The 25,942-nt window shown below is 39.9% G+C and overlaps 1 protein-coding gene across 7 annotated transcripts; it reads right to left on the reverse strand.

The window, feature by feature from the left end:
• Positions 1–734: 734 nt before the first annotated feature.
• Positions 735–25,926, reverse strand: NFE2L2 (NFE2 like bZIP transcription factor 2). 7 transcript variants are annotated; one of them, XM_065750602.1, is made up of 6 exons: positions 17,841–17,920; positions 11,808–11,857; positions 6,260–6,529; positions 5,999–6,091; positions 5,227–5,406; positions 735–3,078 (listed from the first exon to the last, which is right to left on the reverse strand). In XM_065750602.1, exons 3-6 carry the CDS (start codon positions 6,524–6,526, stop codon positions 1,870–1,872), a joined length of 1,749 nt encoding a protein of 582 aa, XP_065606674.1. In that variant the 5' UTR covers positions 6,527–6,529; positions 11,808–11,857; positions 17,841–17,920; the 3' UTR covers positions 735–1,869. The 7 variants fall into 7 exon arrangements, with proteins under 7 accessions (XP_065606674.1, XP_065606671.1, XP_065606675.1 ...); XM_065750599.1 differs by lacking the exons at positions 11,808–11,857; positions 17,841–17,920 and adding an exon at positions 25,793–25,926; XM_065750603.1 differs by lacking the exons at positions 11,808–11,857; positions 17,841–17,920 and adding an exon at positions 18,246–18,415.
• Positions 25,927–25,942: the final 16 nt, after the last annotated feature.

Below are 25,942 nucleotides of genomic sequence, written 5' to 3' on the forward strand. Positions count from 1 at the left end.
GAATCTGTAAAGGAGATAACAGAGGGTGAATGACCAGTTCACAAAATGTAAATACAAAATTTTGAGCAGTAATAAAAACAAAAGCTGATTGCAAAGGATTACACTGCTATTATTACCATGCCCAACTGGTCAATAACATGCATATGAAATTTAGTGTATCCAGGAAAAGGCCAAATTGACAGCTACACCATAGTTGGTACCAAAGTAGTTAATAATATCCAGGAAAGAGGGCTTACGGAGCCGCTGGAGTTGTGTAAAAACAGCAGAGAACAAGTGGAGAAAAGGAGAAGTTCTATAAGCATCCCCTGATACAGAAATACTCATCGAAACCAGGGCTTTCTGTCCTAGCCCCCTACCCTTCCTCTTTTGGGAATATCAGCCCTGCCCCCTGCATTCACAGTTTCATAACACATTCACGTAGGGAAACAAGGCTGATTGCCAGAAGCTCTTTAACTTAGACAGGATAATTATCGTTTTAGGGAAATGTTCCATAGGTCTAGCATTGAGCTGTTCTGCCACTTTTGCTAAGTGTACTAGATGAATGCATGCCTAATAACCAAATACACTTAAAATAATCATGAAACAGCACCAGTGGCAGAAAGAACATTTCAAATGTTTTTTTTTTTAGAAGCTCTGCAGGGAAGATGATAGTTTTTAAATGTTCAGATCAATGTGTATTTCAAATTATGCATTTTCTGTATTTAGAAAGATCCAAAATGACCAAGTACAATGAGTCCAGTGGAAGAGTAAATGAAATACAGCAATTTATTTGCCCAATTTTTCCATCTCTCATAACTTCAAACATAACATTTTTTCAACAAACTGAGCACAGGTTCCAAAGAGTGCAGTGCTTGGCTATTGGGATGTCTTTTTCTTTTTCCACGACCTCTAACAGAACAGCAGTGACAAATGATCCCTGCTGATCAGTCAGAGATGCATAATGAACACCTAGAAAAGTTACTGAAAAGTATACAGAATTTATTAGTTGGAAAAATACATAATGCTGACAATGTTTTTCATCAACAGATTCTAATGCCTTTGGAGGAGAAGACCCCATCATGAGCTTATAAATAGTGTTATGAGAGCAAAACAAATTATATAAACTTAGCATAGTCTTGAAAAAAATTGTTACACAATCCTTCCAAATGGCAGCTAAAATGGTGAACATCAATAATGCTGACAATGCTGTGTGATGCATCTCTGCTTGTTAAGCATATCTGTTGCAAGAAGACTTATCCTTGGAAAACCAGTGAGGATATCTGAATCAGCACATAACCTACTTTAGGGAAATAAATGCCTATGAAGTAAAAAAAAAATAAAAAGTTTAATGAACTGGTAAGATGAATCAAAATCAAATGATAAGTATCAACTTGACACTAAATTAAAATCATATATTAAATATAAAAGCATGTATAAATGCATAAGAAAAATTGGAAACAAACACTATTGCATTTTTTTCTTTTACAAAAAGTAAGAAGCCATACTGCTTGTCTTGCAAGAAATTATATTTAGAAGGCTAGAATCATTCTTGTATATATCAAATCTATGAATATAACAAGAGGTAAGAACAGTATATAAATACGGTATCTTTAAATATTTACACATGTATGTAAACTAGTTAAAGCGGTGCTAGAAGAAGGAAATGCCTGTTATAAAAGTGAGATTACAAATTTTGCATACGTACATCTGGATTATACTATTAGTTTTGAACTTGCATCTTCCATAAACTTAATTAACTTTCAAATCATCATTGCATAGAATTACTTGAAAAATATTACCTAATTCTGCATTCCACCTCACAGTAAAAGCTATTAGGATTATTATAAAAAAAATAGTAACCCGGAGAACACTAGCCAGCCATGCTGCTCTTCAAAGTTTAGTCTCTGCCTTTCTGCTTTTAGGAACCAGGAAGATATTGCCATCTCTAGTTTGCTGCAGTGAGTATTCGCTAGGAGAGTAAGACTTTCCATCTTCATCACGTAGCATGCTGAAGACCTCAACATATAAGGTGGTTAACTGCTTTTTCATTTGACGAAGGCTTTTGTCATTCTCTCCTTTTTCTTTAAGCAGTTTCTCTCTCTCATCTTTTAGGTGACTCAAATCTTGCTCCAGTTCCACTATATTTTCCAGTTTTCTCTTACGGCAATTTTGAGCAGCCACTTTATTCTTGCCTCTCCTGCGTATATCTCGAATAAGTGCGAGCTGGGCTTCACTGAACTGCTCCTTAGACATCATTTCATTGAAGTCATCAACAGGGAGATTGATGATTTTTTCAACTGGAAAAGGGATCTGCAGGGCTTTTGCTCTTTGCTCATCTCTTGTGAGATGAGCTTCAAGACGGCCCGAAGGTTTATCTTTTGTGAAAGGAGCTTTAGGGTGACCTGGGCAGGCAGGAGAGTCTTTCTTTGGTGTGTTCATACTCTGCAAGCTGTGTGTTTGAGCACCTGGATCCACAGAAGGAAGTACTTGATCCGGGAACTGCAATGAGCACATACTAGCACTGCTCTGTGGCACACTTCCAGGAGAAGCATCCATGTCTTCCATTTCAGAATCACTACAACCAAAAGTCTTATCTCCACAGGTAGATGATTCAACAGAGTGTTCGGGTGATGCTATACTAGAATTTGCATTCAGTGAAATACCAGAGTCAGAATCATTACATTCTGGTACAGTTCCTGAGTGGTCATCATTAAAAGCTCTCCATAGCGGGAAGTCAGAAAGATCAATAGGTTCACTTAAAATATCTGTAAGTGATTGACTGATAGTGTTTGTTGTTACTGTGTCACTGTCCCCCTTTGAAAAAATAAAGGTGGTATAGAAATCCTCACAGAAATCAGAGCTTGGAGTTGACGTGTTATTTAACGAGTTCATGCTTAGCTGGTTGCTGTCTTCTGGCTGCAAAATGCTGGAAAAAGGGCCCTCCATAGTCTCCAGAAAATCTGGACCGCAGTTAACATCTTTTCTCATGATGGGTAATGAGCTGTAGTAATTGTAGCTGTTGTGCATCTCTGCTGGCTTGGTTCCAGGGCTCGTGATTGTGCTTACTTCAGCCAGGTTGTCATTTTCAATGTTTAGACACTAGATGGGAAGTGTAAGAGAGGAGTTGAACAACATATGTCCAATTGTTCATAAAATATCTCTATAGAATCCACAACTATTAATTATTTTAGTCATCAACATGTACACAGTACTGTAACACTGCTGTATCCTAGATAATTACAATATAATTGCACTACAGGGAGACAATCTAGGAAGAATAGATACCTAAGCAGAGTATGAAGCAACTTATCTTGGACAATGCTATTTGGAATAACAGAGCAGGGCCTCTCAAATACCTAACAAGGTGCTGAGGAAGAGATCCATCCCAACACACTGATGCATGAGGACTGCCCTCCTGTTCTACCAAATTGCTAGTGGGGGTTCTGGAGCTGTCAGGTCTGAACTTCTCACAAGCATCACTGCTAGTAAGGGCTTCACCTGAGTAAATTTAAGATTATTGAATGAGGCTTACTAAGCGCTCATAGCAAACTATTTTTAGCAATCTTTAATTTAATGTGATTATTTCTTGTCCTTGAAAGACAAGACTGTTTTAGAATTCACTGAATGAAGCAGTGAATTGCAAAGAAATGTAATCCTCTGGGAAGTAGAAAAGAAAAAAGTGAACCCTTACAAACTAACTCATCGCATGCACTTTTTGCTGGCAGACATTAGCATGAGTGTCTAAGATGATTACATTTATGGGCTTTCATTGGCTACAAGACCAACACTCTTTCCAACAGAGTGGCAGTTTCTTAACTGAAGCAAGTGTTCTTGCTGTCCCCAAAGAATTGGGCAACTGCCACAATGTTTCTGTTTCTCTTAAGAAAGGACCACACACTGACTATTTAACCAGAGAGCATAAAGAGTTTAAGCTACGGCTTTGAATGTGAAGACTAGAAAAGAAAGAACAATTTGAAATATAGAAAAACAGTAAGGAAAAAAGTAGAGTGACAGAAAATATATGGTTCCCACAATTTTTTTTCCCCTTTTTTTTAAGTAGTCAAATCCAAATAAAAGAAACAGAAGATTAAAAAAAGCCACAACAAACTACATGCCCTCTATAATATACAACTCAGTAATATATCAGTGATTTTTAGCTGTCTATTGTTCACTTGAAATACTCAGTTCATGTATGTTATATAATTAATTTCTACCAACAAATATATAGCTAAATAATCAAATGAGATAAACAGAAGAGCCAAGTGTACTTAGATATCTGTTATATTATTATTTATACAAACTCTTTTCTTAGATAAAATTTACATTAATAATGTATGGTTACTCTTGCATTCAAAATACTTAAAATACTGGAAAAAAAACACATTAATGTTTGCAGAAACAATTTATGCTGTAGTCTATAATTCAGAAGCATCAATTTTTAATCAGCTTAAATTTCTACCATGACTGTGCTATAACAGGTTGCACACACATGCAAACATGAAGTTCTGATTTGAAGATTGTTTTATTTCAGAATACTTTAATAAAACAATCTATTTCCCTCCTATTATATTGTCACGGTGTTATCCGTGACAGTGACCCAAGGGAAAGAAAGAAGGGATCGAGGAGAGGAAAAAGAAAAAAAATAAACTGCGTCAGTGGCCGCGCGGCCACCCAAGCAGAGCCGTGCGCTCCGGGGGGAGGGGGAAACAGCGGGAAGAGATGGGTCTACAAGAAAACAACGGCACGAGCTGAGAAGGAACGGTAACTTTACTAAATATAATAAAATTGAACAATTGAGAGTGAGATAAAATTTCCAAACCAAAAGCTGTGAGCTTACGCTAAGGGGACAACTGCAGGGGAAGCACACGTGCTGAACCTCCACAGCAGCCAAGAGGAACGCGCCCAGGCAGAGCACCGCCTGGCTTCCGGTGCGGAGCTCCGCCCCTCTGCTGCTCCCACAGCATTAACTCCTTAACTGCCTGCATGATGCCCTGATGTGGAATACCGGCATCAAAACCACAAAACCACAACATACATATTCTTCAATATATTGCTTTTTAAAAAGTAAAGACAAAACTGAGGTACAGACATACTACATCTACATTGCAAAATGCAACAAGTTAGTCATATTCACCACTGCTTGAGATGCTACTGTACCTCATATCTAGTATACCATACTCTGCTGGGATGCCCTGCATTTTCCGTAAAAAAAAAAAATTAAGATTAATAATTATACTAAACTTTTACCTGTAACTCTGGAAGGGACAATAATTCTTCCCAAACTTGCTCTATGTTCTGCATATTCTCTGCATCAGTAAGTGGAATTACACCAGGTGAGTTGGGTGACTGAGTTTGATCACAGGAAATGAAGACTGGGTCACTATCAATCTGTTCAGGAACCAGTGATTGAAATGCAGCTGGAGAAGCCTGGAGCGTTGAACAAACAAATGTACATTTAGAATCTTCCAGAGCAAAAATCCGCTTTCGCTGTTTTACCATTACTGCAGAATAAAAAAGCTATTCTTAACAAAAGCATTTACTGTACATAATTAAATAATATAGAAGTATTCTAATGAAAGGAGTTTTTACATTAAGGACAGAAATAAGAAGTATGAACTGAATGATGAAGGGCTTATACTTTTACTCACCAAATAGTCTGGGTTGGTACATCAAAGTAAAGCAGACCAAATACACCAACTCCAGGGAGCTGAACTAAGCTCACTGCAACAAACTGCAAAACTCTGCTATTTGAAGTAAGTGGCCTGACTGTCATCAGCTGGTGTAAAATGGCCTGCAGGACTCAATAAGCACAAGGAATACAAGAGCAACATGCCATCTGCTCCTGATAGAGCCCTAGTTCAAGACTACAACACAGCTTTATTCCAGTTAGAGACTGCTTGGGGACAGCACTCAAATCGTATCACAAATTAATATTCCAGTGCAGACAAATCCAGGTATGAGAAAATATGAAATCGATCCCCAGCACACCACCCGTGGAACCACTGCACCAAGCGTTTACCTCATTGTCATCTATAAATGGGAATGCTTCTGCCAAGAGCTGCATACAGTCATCAAAGGACAAGGCCTCTTCTGGTTTTGAAGTATCTGTGCTCTAAATAGAAAAGTCATGAAAAAATGTTACCACATCTTTGAATAACTGAACAATCTTCCATTACACCAACAAATGCTAACTTTTTTTAGGCAACCACTAGCATTACACCCTCCTGAGTAATGGATGGAAAAAGGTTTAAACACACTCACAAAAACATTTAGAGTTTACCTGTGAAAAAGTGATTGGTGGTTCAGCGTTTTCTGACTGAATGCGCTGAGCTGACTGAGCTGGAACAAATTCACCTGTCTCCTCGTCTAACACCAGCTGAGCCAGCAAGGCTTTCTCCCGCTCCTTCTGGAGCTGCTCTTGTCTCTCCTTTTCAAGTTTCTTCTGTTTCTCGAGTTCATACTCCTTCTGTCTTTGACTAAAATCAAAAACTTCACGCCTTGCCCCAAGGTCTATATCTTGCCTCCAAAGGATGTCAATCAAGTTCATGTCCTGTAAAAGAAATGTTGTTTTGAAGCAAGCCTCCTCCCCAGCAGAACTGGTTTAAAACAATAAGAAGGCATTTAAATTCTGCATTAAACAGGTAGACTCATGTAAGTGAGATTCATTCTCTTAATCCCACAAAATTATCAAAGTGAAATATGTCTCCAAATGACCCTCTTGAAGTGTGTGAACTGAAGGTTTGGTTGCTGCAGCCTACACACCGGGTCACGGAAACAAAGCAGTTTGTTGCAGTTGTTAAGGCAACACATTAACTACAGTTAGTATTCTTTCCTATGTTAACTTGTAGAATTCACAAAGCAATAGAACCAATAATATTACATTAAGAAAGTAAAAACAAAAAAAAACATATAAAAGAGAAAAACAAATTAAGAAGGTTATCATGTAAATTTTTTTCAGTATAATTTATTAAATTTTAAATTTAAAAGCTGGTTTAAAAACATCACAAGGAGTTGTCTGAGTAACTATACTAACCATACTCAAAATGCATTTTTAAACACTTATGGTCTGTCCTGGTATCACATATTGATCTTAAGATCAGCTGAGCAGTGCTACAAAGCTGGAGGATAACCTGGTTCCAAGTCAGTACCTAACACAACGCCACTGGAGTACTAACAAAATTATTAAGACTATCACTAAAAATTTGTATTTAAAGCATAACTTCAATAAACATTTTAAGTGTGATTGATTTGGAGCTGACTGTGAACTACATAACAAGAGGTGTCAAACTTCGTTAACCAGCTGGGCTCTGGCTCTGCACAATTTTTCTCATATTTTTATACTGTTCAAACAATGTTTCTTGGTGCTGAAGTTTGGACTGTTTTCTTCTGTAAGAAAAATGCACCACACAGAAATCATCAATCAACAATTAACTCTGTTCCTGCCAAAGCCATGACAGCAGCCCATTCCATTGTCTGACTACCATCTCCATGAATAAATTCTTCCTAATGTGTGATCTGAACCTCCTCTGGCACAACTGGTGGCTGTTTTCATGCATCCTATCACATCAGCTAAGAAAAGAGCCCAACAGCTTTCTGCAACCTGAGTATATAAACATCACCTTTCACTTGAACAGGACCTTACTGATTCATTTAGCAGTTACACCCAAGGTACATTTAATTTTCCACCGTATCAAATTAAATTCCCTTCTCTGTTAAGACTGTTTTCAAGTAGAGAAGCAAAGTAACCTAAACACTACGTCACACTGCCATTCAAAGTGATTGCTCCCATTCAACTGTGATGTTTTTAGTGGGAGTTCACATCTGAGCAAACCATAATCTCTTCATTAAAAACCATTCGTGCTCATATACACACATTATATGATGTACTTCTACCAGTTGCTAAAACAAAAAAAAACAAATCCACTACTTTCTCCTAGAATCAGGCTGTTACATAGAATAACTGTGTAACACAATGTGGGCATTCTGACATCTAAGACATATTTAATATACCTTGCTGGGAGAAACTAAACCTAGTTTTAATACCCAGCAATGAAGAAGCTGAAATAATTGCAATGGCTGCCCAAGACAATGTTTGGACTCTCCAAACTGGAGGGTAAAATGAACTAATTAAGTTCTGCAGTAATTGGAGATGCTGCAGTACGGTATAGCTTCATTAAGGGCCAGCAGTTTACCAGCTGCTCACTGTCTCCTTCCGCAGCAGATTCTAAACTGTTTCCTAGTCTCAGAGAATTAGCAATATGCTCTGGATAAAACTGCAGGATCTGGATTTTAGGGCTCACTTCTGAATTATTCATCTACAAGCCACTGTTATGAATGCAACTCAAAAGATTTGTGTATGTGTGTGTATAATGCACGAGGCTGTGAATTAGCAGAGATGTTTCTCTCACTGAGTTGGAGCACACTATTGCATAAAAATAGCAGAACTGACGTGTGGTTTCAGTTTAAAGCACAAAATACAAAAGCGATCCACAAAGGGGTACAGAAGGCACAATACATTTTCCTTAAGCAGAAAAACGCGTTGCCTTGTGGCAAAACCCTGAGGTACAGCCACCAAACCTTCTGGCCGTGCTACACAGTATATCCCCACCAAAACACAGAGCTTTGCATGCTTTGCGTGCCTGGGACCCATGGGCAGTACAGCAGCTGCACACTGCTCTGCCTGTGGAACTGGAACAAAGTGAACGCGTTTGATGCGTGGGCTGTCTTCTGAGTAATAGCACAGCATCGATTTTATGTCACTATTTCTCAAGGGCCCACATTAAGCCCAGAATCTAATCTCTGGCTTTGTTAAGCAGTGCTGCACCTCTGCTCCAGAAAAAGATGCCAGACAGGAGCTCTATTATTTTATTTTAATTTCTAAATGTATTTGTCTTGTGGCACTTTATTAAAAGCAAAGAAACTTTTTTAACTTAATCACTACCAAACTGGAAAAGATTACTACTATTTTCAGTTTGGAAAAACTCTATAAAAATAGATTAATATTAGCCTTAAATTCTAGCAAGTAATTACTCTTCACATCAATGAGTTACATGGAGTGTTTTCCTGTTCAGTAAGCTAATATTTAAAACCATCAAACAACATGTTGATTTAAATATGACCTGCCATTTAATATTTATCTATAATTTCAGCCAATGATTTCAGTGATATTGCTCTTGTCAAGAAAATAAAAATTTCTGGGCATTAGGCCAAGGCCTCAGGTCAAAGTTAATGGAGCCCATTGTCCAGTGACTCAGAGGGGTGACTCACAGCCGCAGCATGAAGGACAGAGAAGGACTAAAAAAGAAATCGCAGGCTACTGAAACATGTTGCAATTTTGTTCCTTCAGCCTCCCACTTCCAATTACTTCACAGCCTTGTCCACGCCGACACACAGAAAAACATGTACCCACAGGTGAGCGCAGACACTTTCTTGAATTTATCACTGAAGCATTTTTACCCTTCACCATGAAAGTACCACACAGTGACCATGTATTTGGTGATCAGTGTTTCCAAAAGGCATTTCAGTTCTTGCCTGTGCAACAGCCACCCTGTAATTTTCAGATGACTTAACACAACCCACTGGGAGGAGAAGGCTCATTAGGAGAGGCAGCAGCAGGGATCTGCACCCAATGCATGGTGTGCATAGGAACCCTGGTGGTAGCTTGGCTGTCAGCAGCGGGTACAGCACTGCACAGCTCCAATCCCCGCCTCCCAGCACCACACCCGCTTACTGTAAGGGCTCCGGGGGGCCCCTCGTGACCGAGTCCACAAGCATCCGTTTGTTCACTCCTCCCCTGTGTAATTTCTTGGATTACATCAGAGGAAGCGGCCGCCTTGGCAGGAGCAAGAGAGGCCGGAGCAGGCAGCCCTGCCTGGCACGAGGACACGGCTGCTAGCAGGAAGCATTTTGTAGGCAGCCCTTCCCCATGCTCTGAGCTCAGCTCTTTTCCTCTGAATCCCAGAGTCCATTTTGAGAGGAAATATGTTAATACATTAAGGCACTTACTGTAAGTGCCTTTGTCCAAAATTTCTAGCTTCTCGGATAATAACATGCTATTAGTATTTTTTATTTCTCCCATTTTCTTCACAATTTTGTGAACAAAAGATGGCCAGAGAATCACAGAATGGCTTAAGATGGAAGGAACCTCATTGCACCTCAATCCCTCTGCCACAGGGAAGGGTTGCCATCCACTACATCTGACTGCCTGGGGCCCCCTCCAACTCAGCCCCTCCAACTTGCCTCCAGGGACGGGGCATCCCTCAGCAGAGGACAAGCTCTGCTTTCCCATCATCCTCATTAGCATGAGCTGCCTTGCACTCATCATTTGCTTTTCTGTTCATTTAGTGATATGCTCTCCCCACCATACCAACAGCTTAGTTTGGACTTATAAAGGCAGTTTTGATAAGATACACATAAATGTTAAACAATTCACATTAAGCAACCATCTGGCCCCCAATGGAAATTTTCATGTTTTAGATTTACATATCAGCATTTGCCATCTGGGCAGTCTGTTATACATTTTATGAGAAAATCTCCCACTACATTGTAAAGTTTGACAATTAACTCTTATTGCTCCTAAGCAAACACATTTGCAGTAGGGTAAACAAAGGAAAGAGACCCTGGGTTTGTGTTATTTCATAGACTGACTTGCCTACTTTCCACAAAACGCTCATCCTTCCATGTCACACCCCTCTGGTTTCCCATGATCCATTAGAATCTAACTTAAAGAAGGAGTATGTACCACACACCACTGTGAATAAATCCAGCAGAGAGGTCAGAAGACAATCCCACAGGAGGCAAGAAAACACTCCAGCTGCTTATTCACAGAAAGAACTTGGCTAAGTATCACTCATTTTCCATTTGCTTTCCAGGAAGGGAAAGGAACAAACAAAAAGCACCTTACATTTTCACTGTACCCAAAATACCAGATAGGAAGTGAAGATCAAAGTCTTGAAATGCTCCTAGACAAGAATGAAAGGAAGGAGACTAAATAACAAAGCAAGACTAAGAGGAGCTGGAAGCATTCTTACCACTTAACAAAAGCAGTGGGAACAACAGCCAAACATCTGCCCTTCAACATCCTCAAGAGGAACTGATTTTGTTCAAGCATGCTTTATAAATCATTTCATTTTTTCACACTATTTCTGAAATCACTGTAATTGGTGATTTGTATTTTATATTCCAGATCTGTTGAGGTACGCTACTTAGCTAATGGCAAATCAGTTACAGAGAAAAAACAATCATGGACGCTAAGTCCTTTACTTCAGTAAAAGCACAGAAAACATAAAGTCATCCTACCACCACAACATTTCACAAACATACAATGAGATTTGAAAGCTAGCCCACAATTTTTCAGTGCCTTACAACTGGAAATAGGAAGAACAGAATTTAATTTGAGAAGTGAACAAACTGAGAGAAGAGCAGCACTTAAGAACAGGGAAAAGAGAAATGTCAGATGTTATTTATGCTGCAAGGCAGGGAGGCTCAATTTCAATTTTAGATGTCTAGATTTAGGATTTGGAAATTGGATGGAACAGGCAGCTCCCAAAGACACAATGACAGCAACATGTGATTTGCAAATCCTCAAGGTCAAGGCCCCAGCCATCCTGTGGAGCTGCCTGCTGTCCCACACCCTTTACCAAGACCTTCTTCCAAGCAATGCATGGACAAATGATGCACTTGGGTGGGTGGCCCTTTCTGTGTCTTTCATACCTGTGTTACTACCACTATTGGGGTGCCTGACATTAAATCAAAACAGCTCAGACACTGCCTGCTTCAGTTTCATGATGCCTGTTTGCTCTTCCTGGCTCTAATTAATTCTTGGCTACCTGATATCTTGGTCAGCAGCCTCTTTTTAAGACCCAGAAGGCTGGCTTACCTGGAAAAAATAAATAAATAAAAATAAAAATGGCTTTAAAAGGATTGGAAAAATATAGCTTTATAGAACAAATGTTGCGAGAGAATTTCCACTCCTTGTCTATGTAAATAAGCCAGCTAAAAAATGCTGGCCACATTTCTCAGGACATTCATATGCCCCAACAGACAACATATGAAATAAGCTCAGCCTCTGAAATGTAAATGTTTATAAGCAAATTTCATTTTCTTACTCAAGAATAAAAACTCTAGAATGCTTTGCCAGGACAAGAATTTCATTAGCCAGAAGTATTTAGCCTCTGTCTTCTCCTAACATACATCTCATATTTCAGGCTGTAGCTCCCGTAGTATTCCAGCAAGCACTCCTAATAGATGCCAAATTGTCAGAATCTACTCTTATAAATTAAATGAGTAGAAAAACTTCTTGGCTGGACTGTTCAGCATTCTTAAAGCTTCCATGAATGTTGTGATTCTTCTAACAAGGAGTGGGACAAGCAGTGACTGGCTGCAATAACAGCCTTCTTCTGCAAGTGCAATTCAGGACATGGCCCATTGTGCTGCCCCAGCCAGAACAGAAGTTGAGAAATGAATGATTTATGTATTTTACCTGAACTGGCAACTTCTAGGAATGATATCAACAAAGCCTATGATTTTAAGCTTTGATGGTCTTCTCATGATAAATACCTACGGTAAGCAAGCTTCCCGAACTGTTAGGAACAAGATATACCTCACATTCTCTGTTAGGAATGAAAATACAGCTTTCTCCAAGCTGGAAGAGTGTCAAATGAGCAAGAATGTAACTGCAGTGAAGAACAGTTGTTTTAGGATGTTCACGGTCGTTTGTGTGCAGACCTACCATCATTCAAACCCCCAAAGATGCAAACTGCTATGTTAGCTCTAGAGCAAGACCACTATGAGTGAAGAAAAATGATCAACCACAGACAGCAAAGAGAAGGAAAAGAAGGGACATAGATGGCAGATAACCACTCTACTTTAACAAGTAGCTTTCTCTTTCTCTGAAAAATCAATCAAGCCACTCCTTAGAGCACAGATTGTACACAAAAGCCTCAGAGCAGTCCCTTCTAGCCTGGGGTGCAGCATCAGGAGTGATGTCCTGCTGTTGGCTGATCAATCGCAGCAGTCAGCAATGCACACGTGCATCATGAGGTGACCATTTCTGGTACAACAGAGGAGGTGATTCTTCCTCAGCACTGCAGATTTCTTTGTAAAACACTGTTTGGCACTCTCTCACATGCTTCAGAAGCAGCTGTGTTTTTCTAAATTGCTTAATCAGTTTTTAGAATGCAGCTTTACAATAATTGAGTTTAATATAGAGTATGTGGCTTCCAGGGGCCAAATTGTCTCTCAATGTCTTTAAAAAAAAAAATCAGTAAACAAAATAGGTCAAACACACTGTCTCATTTGCATGGTTTGCAGTACACAAACAGTCTTAAATCTGACATCACTGCTTATTTTCTTAGTATGGTATCTGATTTTGTATTCTATCCCCTATTTCTGCCCTAGCCTGAAGGAAGACAGAATGAGGTCTAATATCATAAGCCAACGACAACGAACTCCTCTTTACAAATCTAACAATGCCCATACATATAAGCACTAACCTGGCTGCTAAGCAAAAATAGTTGTAGGGTGTCATCCAACTTCTTCAAACTTCATCCTAAATCTCTTGGGAGTCCCAGACTGCTTGCTAGAACATCATCATCAAAAGCAATGAATCTTAGATGTTTTCACTGATTTGTCATTTCAGTTTGATGGCTTCCACTCTTCCCTTTTCCCCTTTAGGTCATAATTATATTACATTAAGCTAAATGTCACTTTTCCAAAGCAAATTTGGCTGGTATACAAGGGCTGTGGTCCCCTCTGTTCAAATTCTGAATCCCTCTTTCAGTTTAATAGGGTCATTTACTTGGTATTTCTTTACTCTTTCATCAGCAGCATTACAAAATGATTAAGTCAATAAGCAAACAGTGAGTATGTATACAAGTTACAATTCATTGCACAAGTTGCATAATGAATTTGGAAGGCTGGCAAAAAAACATGGGATTGTTTTATAAAAGAGTGGGTTAGGCTGTATTTGTTTTCACATGTTTGATCCATCAACAAAACTCTGCCCTGCTGCCCCAGCAAGTAAACTGAGTGATTCTGCTGTGGCTTAATTTCTAGCTGCTGTCTAATCACCATGTGTAGCACTGTATTACCCCATTTTGAAAAGCATTCAAACAGCAGCCAGACAGAAGTCCATTTCATTTCAGAAAATGCTGGTCGTAATAAAAGCTTTCCTTTTTCCCCTTTCATGCTAGAACTTCATCATAAGAAAACCAGCATTTGAATTTTGCAGTTTATACAAAAACAACAAAATCCTCGACCTACAGGTAAACTAACAATACAAAAATGTATGCTTTTACCTGAAAATACTGCTGATCTCTCAGTCAGAGGAATACTGAAGTCTTTGTTTCCCAATTCATTTTATATAGGGAACCTACATCAGTTGGAAAACAATAACCTGTTAAATGATTGTCTGCAGGCTACCCTGCCATACCCAGCCAGGCATGTACTACACATGGACATTGCCACAGGCTACTCATTAGTTTATCTAGGAGGATTTGTTTATAATAATGGCTCAATCATCTGGGAAGCATGATCCAGTCAAATTATAGCACGCTCTTAAGTCCAGTGAAACAGATCAGGAAGAAAAGATGCACATAGAAAAAAGAAGAGAATAAAACTGTAAATAACGTTTATTAGGCTGTGTTAACCTTGGGTTATAACCTACTAGCCGCTATTTTGATTTCACTAGGATTACACATTTTGGACAAGTATTTTCAAGCCAAACATGAGAACAGAGTGCATCTGTTCTGGATCAAAATATGTTCAATGATTATTTATACTCTTGAGCTGCAAGTTTTCACTCCAATGAGATCTTACCGGTAGGCCTCCATTTAGCTGTCATTTTGCTGATGGCTGGCCATGCTATGGGGACAGGCACCAGATGGGTTACTACAGCTACATGACAGCCTGGATATAGAAACTATATGCTGTGGTGTTACAAGAAGCAAATCTCACCAAGCTTTCATTCTCTGATCTCAAAAGCAACTCTGTTGTTGTTTTTCAGGGGCCAAACAATTCTAATGTCTGCGTGGGCTGGAAAAGCACAGAGGTTCACTAACTGCAGTGCCAACACGCATCCATCAGCTCCTTCACCAACACAGACAGCTACTCCATAAGGCTGTATAGCACAACACCTCCTCTGTGCTCATTAACAGAACTGAGACAGAAAGAGTAGGAATGCTTTTGGATCCTGTGAACTCACCAAACAGCTTATCAATTTAAAAGAATATAAGCTTGAGAATAAGAAAATCAGGTTGTTTTAGAGGACACTAATGAGGCACTGTATGCTTTTAAGAATTAGAGCAACTAAAACATTCAGTGAACAGAAAGAAAATTGTGCCATCTGAAAAGGTCTCAGTTCTCTGTTTCTGAGGTGGAACTAGACGTCACCTCATCCTCCAAGCAGTCTACAGGAGCAGCCAGGACAGTGGGAAGACCTGCTAATCCTCGAGAGACAGAACTTCTATCTCGTAAGTAAATCCACTGCTTCTGTGATCCCAGATACAATTTGTATCATAGTGCTTCCCAACGGCATTCAAGTCTGATCAGACCCACTCTCTATATTGTCTCCCCAGTTTAAAGCTCTAAATTTTCGTTCTCCTCTTATTGGATATAAAAAGAAAGAAGCAAAATTCAATTATAGAAAAGGTGCCAATCAACACACAGTAATTCACACTTGCAACTACGGTTACATTTTGGGGAATGCAAGCCTTGCTCCAGAGGTGGCCAGCTGTGCCACATTCCATATATCACAGCTCATATCTGGCAGTTTCACTGCCTACCTCCCACTGACTTCAGTGGGACAAAGGTGTTAAATACCTTTGTGGATCAGTCTTGCAATTAATGTGCACTTTTCACATACACGATTTATATAGATAACAGATGCTGGGCAATTAGTAACAGTCCATGCCCTGAACACAGAAATAAGCACTGTTGAGTGTAATAGTGTATCAAAGAAATTAGATGACAAGTATGTACTTCTGACCACCCCTTAGCTAATGATGAAGAGAAAACTTTACCATAGCTCATTTTCCTTCCCCTCCCCCCCCCCCCCAATTCTTGAGTGTTTCTACAGGGGAATATAAAAAACAGAACAGAAAAAGCCCAAATACACTGATCTGCAACTGCTCATCACTTCACAAAAGAAGATCTTAGCAGATTTGAGAATGGTATATTTTCCTTCCAAATAAATAATTCATGGTTAAATGCATTATCTGATGCCCTGTACAACCTTCACTAGTGACATACTAAAGAAAAGTTTTAAATATCAATACAGCTCAACTGTGCACTAATGACCAAAAATGCTCTCTGAAGATTTACATGAAGCATCATCAGAAATCACTGTTACCTTTGCACAAAGGAAGTTTGTATAGCTTTTTTCCTTCCTTCAGCCATGCATAGGTACATGATGGGAGCTGTTTTTCAATAGAATGAGGCAAGGATAGATTTTATTTCCTCATTTTCTTAAATACTGTAATTCACATACTTATTGGCAAGAAGCAATAATCTAAAAATCATTAATCCTCAGGAATGTTTCAGGAAACTCTTCAACTTGTCAGTCCTACACAGTTAAACAACTTAAACAAGAAAGGTCAAGAAGGGCCAACACACCAGGTGTCTGTGTGCCAATTTATCATTAAATGGACACAACAGCTTCTGCTGAAAAAAGTAAACCCACTGAGGAACTGAATAACGCCATATAAGAAAGCAAAGATAGCTATCTGCATTGTGCAATCCACCACTCAGTTTTTAAAGTCACATGTAGTACTCAAATTACAAACTCTGGAAGCAAAATGAGCCAATTCATCTTTCAAGACATGAACCAGAGTAGGCAAACTGCTTTATAATTCTTACCAAATTCTATAAACATAATAATTCTTCATGCCCTTAAAAGAACAACACCATCTCCAAACTCCACCACTGATAATTCTATCCTTCCACTCAGATCAACAGCTCCTTGGCTCACGGCCTGTACAGATGGTTATAACAGGTCTGCCTCCTTTAGCTTCATGACTAAATGGACAGATGTACCTGAAAAGCAAGGCACAGACCAATCCCTGACATGTTTTTCTTTGTACACTCTACCAGCAGCAATGATGACCAAAACAAAACTGTTTGCCACAAACAATAAGCTCATCTATACATCTCTTTCACCCCACAAGCAAACAAGCATTGAGGGAAGTAGGGCATGAGACAAGGCTATTCAGCTTGCAAGAAAACTACAGAAAACCAATACATTTTAAATCCAAAGGCACTCAGTGCAGCCTGTTAAACATTTATTTTTAGTTAATAACTGTATCTGTTATCTGAAGAAAAAAACCACAGAACTGATCTCTTGGACACTTACTATGTAAATATGTAGCTTTATAAATGTTAACTTAGTTTTTTACAGAGCACTAAACCAGCATGTGCTGAAGGTTTAAACTATTTGGAAGGCAACACAGAATATCTCAGACATTTTCTAGAGCTGCAGCATTTTATCTCCCATGACCACAAGGTGCAGCTTGATAAGGTATTCCACTGCAGCTTCTGAAAGGGAAATGTTGAACACTGATAAAGACAACAGGTTGCCAAGGGAATTAGGAAGAGAGCTAAGCTTCCTTTTTCCTTCAAAAAAGTACTGCAAGTTTAATTATTTTATACCCAATGAAGTAGCATAATACATTGTATTTTATCATGCAGTAAAAAAATACTTGAAAACAAACTGTTCTCATGTTTTCAGCTTAGGAGCCTTACTCCAAACAGCAAGTCCTTTCCCTTGCATCTGAATCATCACAAACATTTTTTTTTGAAGGACAGATGAAACACCCTCACAGGTTCTCCCACTTCTCCTGTAACATGATCCAAATATACCTTTATACCTTTTCTCTATTCTCTGTTCCTCTTCTCTGCCACCATGGTATTCCCAGTTCAGTGCAGAAGAGGTGGCGACAGGGCAAGGCAGAGCTCTTCCAATGGTAGATTAACCCCAGCAAAAACGTTCAAAATTCATAGTTCATTCCATTTGTTCCTTCTGTTTTGTAGACTCTGCAAAAAAGCACCTTCTTCCTCATACCTGGAGGTTCAAGGAGGTAGCTTACCCTTTTTTGTCTCTTCCTGCACACCGTCTTTTGCACTTGGGCATTGGGGGAGAACTACACTGTCATTTACCTAACAGGTGGATTTTGTTCTAAAAGTTAGACTAACTGGCATAACAAGTTGAAAGGGAAATTCTATACAGTGCTCCCAATTTGAAGGCAGAAAGGGTTGAGAAGAAACAGACTTACCTTGCTGCCTCTGAAGAAAGTGTCTAATCTCTAAGGGCAGGGTGAAACATCCCAGCACTCTGCAGGCTATCAGCAGCTGAAGGACAGCACAGAACGTAAGTGTAACTGTCCTGCATATCTGCTGCCAAATTGAAGTTTGTGTGCCAAGTGACCCAGTTAGACAAAATAAGTTTTTTTGTTTTTTTAAAAAGAAGACTCTCATTAAAACCAGCATTCGTAGGTGACTTTTTTTTTGGTAGAAGACATTACAGCAAATTTAATTTCTTTCCATATATAATTAAAACTGTTTTGTTAAGCAAAAGAGAATAAATTGCTTACTGGGAAAAAAAAAACAAACAGGAAAACAACAAAATATGGGACACAAAAGTAAACATCAGGTTTGGGGCCTGAATACCTTTTGGTCTCTGCCCAAAACACTTTACTTCCTCATGCCTGCCTCAGTAAATATTTGGATAATCAGATTATAGCAAAATGCAAGTAAAGATTGCAAGACTCCAATTTCTCTTTATTATGATTAATTTAGACTATGATAGACAGTGATGTCTCACTAGGATAAATCTCTACTCTCCAAGTCAGATATCAAAGGTTAATTCTGTCATTACTACTTGCATTTTGTAAGGCCTTGTTCATCACCTCTGCCACATACATGCACAATTTATCAAAAAGTCTCATTCCAAGCTTAAGTTTGAATTCAAATTAATTATATAGGTCTGGTCTTAATAGCAGAAAAATGTTTAGAATTTAAAATACTTCAGCAACTTGTTACTTTGTTAACAGATGAGTGGTCTACTTAAGAAGCTTCCATTCCTCATTTTACCAGCAAAAAAGGAACTTAAGAGGGATTACGCAATACCTAGAGATGCTCACTCCAGTTACCATACGACAAGGATTCCCAAGTGGTATATATGAACCATATTAATAAAGTAAGAGATGCTGAAGGATCATAAGTAATGGTGGAAAAGATTCCAAAGGGCTACAAAATTCCACTGGGTCACGTTGAACAGTTTAGTACTAATGCCATTGTATTCTAGTTCAAATACCCAAAACAAATTGCAAATGACAAAGAAGTTGCTGTGGTTCCACATATGCAGGTATGAAACACCTAAACATGATGTGCATTTCCAAAGACAAAGAATTCAGCACAAGCATTAAGAAAGACCAGTTGTCAGCAGTTGGTTCATTATTTCACTATTAGTATTTTTGATACTGTATCGCATTTTCATCTTAAAACCTACTTACTTCAGAAGTCTCGAGTTGGAGTTATTTTTTTTAAGGATCAGTGAGACAACATCCCAGAAATTCCTCAGCTGACACACAGACATGCTCAAGGCCCATCTGCGCTAGAAAAAAAGAATGTGCCAACATAATTCAACACGAAGGACAGCTTTGAGAAAATATGTCCATGTACCTCATGGCAAACAAATCACAGAAGACTGCAACAGGATCTACAGCACACTTGTTCCAAGGACTCTTAATGACTACATGATCTGTACTAGTTCAGCAATATTGGTAAAGACGAGTGTTAGTATGATGAGTTAGGATGCAGTGCTGCACCTAGATACCTTGACAGACCTCTACCATGAAGGTCTGCGTTCTCCTTGCAGTAAAGAAGCTCCTGAAAAGCTGTCACCCAGCTGAGCTGCTCCAGCCTCTGAAACTGCTTGCCCAGACCCACCACTCTTCCACCCATTGCTTGATTGCCCAACTCACTGCTGAATATGCCATCTGATGGCACACTGCACACAACCGAACTGGAAATACCCTGCTTTAGGACAGAACTCAGACTTCTTACACAACAGGACTTAACTCAAGGAAACAATTCCTGAAGACAGAAAGAAGTGACTAAGTGTCCAGGTGACACTGAAGCAAACACCTACTATGGAGCAGACAAAGACCAGCCATTTCACAGGGACCAGCCAGCACCAGTGGCATCAACCATGTGCTGCCACTGAACTCCAGTAGGGGCCTTCAGATAGCTAGAGCAGCACACGAATTGCTCCACTCTAACTACAACAATAAACCAGGGGTGTACCACTACTACTCCCAGGGTTCAAACAAGCATCATTCCCCTCCTGGATCCTTCTGTCATAGCTCCTTATGGTTAAACAGTGATGATGACCTGAGCAGGAAGCAGATCAAAGTCAGAGCAACTCTGCATAAAACAGTTGTAGAAAAGTAGCTGCTTCAACATTTCGTGGGCATGAATTTCCAACACAGCAAACAGGCACACCCTTAATCATAAAACAAACTTCTACATAAAGGCAAACTATCAGCCAAGCTCCATCTGAGATAACTTCCTAAGCATGCAAACTTTGTTTTGCAAGCAGTCACCAGGAGTGGATTTTTTCATACTTACTAAAGACAGCATGTAATACAAATATAACAAACAGCAATAAAGCTTTGATACTGTAAGGCAGAGGTGAAGGTAAGGGAGGAAAAATTGATATCTTTATGTTCCACAGTAATACAGAAGATACTTCCTTAAAAGGTTTGGATGTGACTGTCTCAAACTGATCTTACATAACTTGTTGATGCAACACCAAACTTAAAAGAAATTTCTTCTCCTTTCTCCTCTTTGTTAATTTCATTGCTCGTAATAATACTGCAAAACTTGGATTAAAAGTCTTAACACTCCACAAGACAAGTACAGGGAGTTGAGACCTCCCACCCTTCAGTACTGGTAACAGAATGAACAACAAAAATATAGCTCTTGAAATGGTTTACTTTAACTGGAAAGATAGGAAACATTTATAGTCTCAGTGCTTTTACAGTTACTTAACTAAAAATAAACATTATTTTATAATCCTTCTTCTCAGTATAAAAGCTGCAGGTAATCTGGCCAGAATCAGAAATCTAAACAGAGCTAATGAAAAGCTTCAACCAGATCTTCAATATATAAAAATGTACCAATTTCATTATTTTTTGTTGTTGTTTTTAAGTTAAACCCATTTCATTACAGTCTTCACAAACAGTATTTGCACTGGGGATAACCAATAACTGAGGAGTAGTTATACTCTGCTGACAAAATAATAACTTTACCATATACTATGAGTTATTAATATTGTTATTAACCCTTATAAGCTTCCCTACATCTCCATGATCAACGTATCAAAACACTTGAATTAAGCCTATTAAAGTGAACATTACAGTAGAAATTAGGAGTCAAACACAAAGCCCACATTCAAACACAAAGCACATCCATGCAGAAGCCAGCATCATCCAGAGAGAACTGAGCAAGTATTGTACCAAAAAGGCTGAATATGGGAAACAGAAGGTGCTCCATAAAATGAAGAGAAATCCTCTTTCCCAAGTGATTTAAATAATATTTTTTATCCTTACTACACATTGTTATGCATTTCTTATTATCCAAATTAATATTTCATTTAAATTAACCATGTCATTTCAGTATACTTTGTATAGTATAAGTATAAAGTGCCATTTCAGTATACTTTGAAAATGTATGCTCAAAAACCTCTAAATCAAAGAAACCTTGAGAAAAAACTGTCCCCGCTCTTCATTACTGTTCTGTAGAGCAACAATACTCCCTTACACTTCAGAAAAACTTAAGCACTATACCATTAGCTAGCTTGTAGGATTACTGCTCTTTATGTACAGGAAACAGGTAGGAAAGACAAAGGCACACAAAGCCTATCTTTACTTGAATTATGTGCCCAGAGGATGCCTCATCCCTGGCAGTGCTCAAGGCCAGGAGCCTTGGGCAGCCTGGGCTGGTGGTGGGAGGTGTCCCCTGACCATGGAAGGGAGTTGAAACTGGACAAACTTAAATTCCCTCCCGACCCAAACCATTCATCCTATGACTTGCCTCCATCTGTTTCAAATACACTTCTCATGCTTTAGCACAGTTTTATACACTACTGATAATTTTTCTGGCTTCATTTCTTATGGGACAATCTAATATCACAGAATTGTAGGGGTTGGAAGGGATTAAACAAATACACCATAAAGCTATTACTGTTGAGCGACCCTGAACAGAATTTCAGTTTACTGCTGTATATCAGTCATCTCTGGATAAAACAGCCTTAAAATCATGACTTCCAACTACTCCTACCAGACTCCTCATTGGTTTATTACAAAAGTCTTGCGTAAAGACAGATTAATTGTTTCCAAAACCTGTTAAACTAGATTACTGCAGAAAAGAACTTAACTGACCCTTGTGTTGTATTCTTCTCCTTTCACCTGAGATTGAATTCCATGGCACAAAGTCCTACATGAATATAACACCTTGTAGCAGAAAACTGAGCAGACATGAAACTGCTTTAAGTTCACCAGGAATGTGTTTTATTATAATAATGGATTACTTAGGGTTGGAATGAGATGGAAGCCAAAACAAACTTTAACTAGGTGATTAACCTGGGGACTCTGGAGAGCTTTTTGCCTGGCTGGAATTCAAATACAGAAGCAGAGGATTAATATTTAATTCATGCCAACAGGTTTCTGCCTGGACTTGTTCTGCACTAACCTCAGCCAGCACAATTGCAAATACATCACACTTTCACAAATTGGCCTAATTTTCATGAATGGTTTAGTCATCTTAGAGATTTCTTTTTTTTTCTTGGAAATCAATAAAGACAAAGTGATGCTCTAGATACAAAAATACATATATAATCTAATTCCTTCTTCTCAATGAAGGACACACGTGGTGTTAAAAGCATGGACTTAGCTGGTATATTCTTCTCATCTGAACTTCATATAGAAAGTCTGTAAAAGATAGCCTATATTCTTTCCTTCCACCTCACGTAAACTGACCTTTTTCTGGATGTACAGTCAATGGTTTTTCACCCTCCTTCAAAAAACCCAATCCATTCTATACAGTTCTCAGTGACAAACTGTGACAGGTTTTCCTGTTTATTTTGGAGGGTCAAATCTAACAAAATTTGACTACTATCAAAGGGGAAAAATGATATGAAAGACTTAACTGATGAAGTGAAAGAACAAATATCTTATTTAGCTCCTTCCACTTCTGGTGTTTTCTGTCATCTCATAAACTCCAGCATATTGTGCAGTTATCAGATTTCTTCAACATTAAAGTCTGATCAATGTGCCATTGCTACATTAATTTTAGCCAGAATCATGAAAACAGCAGATAGTATTTTGCTTTGCAAATTCAAAAAGGGAAAAAAAATCTACAAGAACTCAAGAGTATTCAGGGGCAACAATAGCCAATAATAATCTGACAATTTTAACAGTATTCTTGGCTGTCAAGGTAATACATAACCTTCTGTATTCTTATTTAGGATAAATGCTATACTCTTCTTTTGAATTGAAAAAAGCAAAAAGAAAAGTAGTAATGGACAGAGAACCAAAACTTATTCTTCTCCATTAATGCTGGTGGGAAATGTACACAAAGCTTCCCAACCACCCACACAGTCCTATAAAAATGTCTCAAGTTCTTTAAAGCACGAGATCATCCAGCTGCTCTCTGCTTATACTTAATGTTCTTTTTTTGTTCCAGTTTAGTCTTCTTTCACATTTTTTTTTTTTTAAACTTACAAAGCCAAAGTGTTCTACTCCTTTGGGTTCTAACCACATGCTTCTTCAAGCCCCATTTTCAAACCTAACTCACTCCTTGCATTTCAACCAATTTCCAAAGGAATGTAAATTCTCAGCACTTTTTAAAGACAAAATACAGAACAGTGTCCACATGATTGATATATTACTATAATAAAATATCCAATTAGCTATCCTATTGAAAGGATTCTCTTATCTTTTATTATTCTAAAACCTTTTCAATTACATGTACTGCACTGCATTATATCTACCACTGGTTTAATTGAAAGATACTTTGAGGGAAGATTTTTCAGTGCAGCATATCAGGGTAAGCACATAAGAATTAAGAGGGTCTAAAAAATGCATTTCTACTTAAGACAGAGCTAGCAACATTCTCATCTATTTCTTCCACTACACTTGTCTGTAATTTAAGAAAACACAGAATCATTTAGATTGCAGAAGAGCTCTAAGATCAAGACCAATCAACCACCTAACACTGAAAGTCCATCAGTGACCACCAAGTCCAACGCCTAACCACCCTTCCCACATTCCCAGTATTCAACCTAACCCTCTCCGGGTGCCACTTGAAGCTATTTCCTCACATCTTATCTCTCATCACCTGAGAAAGGAGACCAACACCCTTATCACTGCAACCTCTTTTCAGGCAGTTGTACAGAGCAGTGAGACCTCCCCTCAGCATCCTCTTCTCCAGACTGAACAACACAGCTCCTTCAGCCTTCTGTTCCTTCTGAGATAACAATGAAAAATTTAGATATTTGTCTATGCTGAGATTTATCTAAACATATAGATAGATAGGTATTTATGCAGGTATCTGAATCTATCAACAGACACTTCTATTTAACAGTTATTGAGGAAAAAATTCAAAGACCTGTTGCGAGGCCTGAGCAGTGCAGTTTGTCACACCCTGCATAGTCTGTGCTATGTGGAAAGGACAGGCCACTAGGGAACACAAAACAACCCCATTCACTAGGTAACCTAGCGTAGTCCGTCACAAAAACATACGCATAATACCTGTTCAAAGCCCTACAGACCAGAGATCTCCTTAATTGAGCTACAGACTTGTTTCCTAGGTAGAAAAACCATTATGTACACTGAAACAGGCACTGAAACAGTTGGTTACTTTAGAACTGAAGAGTTTACCATGCTGTCTCACAGGGTTAAAAGCAATAGGCGCAGCCATTTCAAATTCAAACTTAATGAAGAGGGAAACAGCTACTATGAGAACATAACACTTTCATAAACTTGACTTGAAACGCCATGACACAAGTACCAGTGCCCTTCCTTAGGTGTTTTGACACCTGTGTTATTAGAGTGCAACAGACAACAACCCAGACGAATCGCATCCAACATTCCACTTAACAAATAAAACAAAGTAACCCATTCGCTATCAAAATTACAGCGCCTCTCCAGAACAGATCTGACACAAGCCGCCGCGGTGGAGCTTGAGGAGGACGCTGGCAGGTGGCAGCGACGGAGGCCGCGGAGAGGCGCGGGTCCCTCTGCATGGCCGCCCCCACCGCCCTCACAGCGGCGTCGCGGCCCTACCCGCCCCCTTCTCACCCCGCACCCCAGGGCCGACCCGAGAAGGGAAACGCGCTTGTGCAACCGCCCCGGCTGAGAGCCGCGTGACGGTGGGAGGCCCTCAAGAAGGAAGCGAACAAGCGGGCGGGCGGGGCGGGGCCGGCTCACGTTCCCCCCATCCCCCGCCGCGGACTGACCTGGCCGCGAACTGCGCAGCGAGCAGGCCGAGACCCTGGCCTGGGTTGGGGGGGTGGGGGGAAAAAAGAGGGGGCACTGCTGGAGGGGGCGGGGCCCGGCCCGGCCCCCGCCGTGACTCAGCGCTGCCCCCGGGGCGGGGCGGCACCACGTGCTCCACCAGCCCCGTGACCGCCCGCTCCGCCCCGCCCCGCCCCGCCCCGCCCTTCCCCTAACCCTCGCGGGGCCACGAGGGAGGGGGAGACGGGGCCGTCGGCACCCCCGGTTCCCTCCCGCCCGCCCGGTGGCGCCGGGGCTCTCACCTGTGCGGCGGGGGGCAGCTCGATCTCCATGGCGCGGAGCGGCGGCGCGGGCGCGAGGACGGCGGCGCGGAGCTGTCGCGGTTCTGCCGGCACCGCCCGCGCTGTCGCTTCACCGCCGTTTGGGACGGGGCGGCCCGGGCCGGGCCGAGC

The sequence above is a fragment of the Cyrtonyx montezumae genome, unplaced genomic scaffold (assembly GCF_038088225.1).
Source record: "Cyrtonyx montezumae isolate F1298 unplaced genomic scaffold, pur_monq_1.0 scaffold_7, whole genome shotgun sequence".
Taxonomy (NCBI): Eukaryota; Metazoa; Chordata; class Aves; order Galliformes; family Odontophoridae; genus Cyrtonyx; species Cyrtonyx montezumae.

What these genes read in the sequence shown, in the direction of transcription:
- NFE2L2 (XM_065750599.1), bottom strand. Translation starts at nt 25,822, where the DNA reads ATGGAGATCGAGCTGCCCCCCGCCGCACAG. An exon ending in CACCAATCACTTTTTCACAG is followed by an intron (nt 6,092 to 6,259) that starts GTAAACTCTAAA and finishes TTTTCTATTTAG; the next exon opens with AGCACAGATACTTCAAAACC. An exon ending in TGTCCCTTCCAGAGTTACAG is followed by an intron (nt 3,079 to 5,226) that starts GTAAAAGTTTAG and finishes CTTCCCATCTAG; the next exon opens with TGTCTAAACATTGAAAATGA.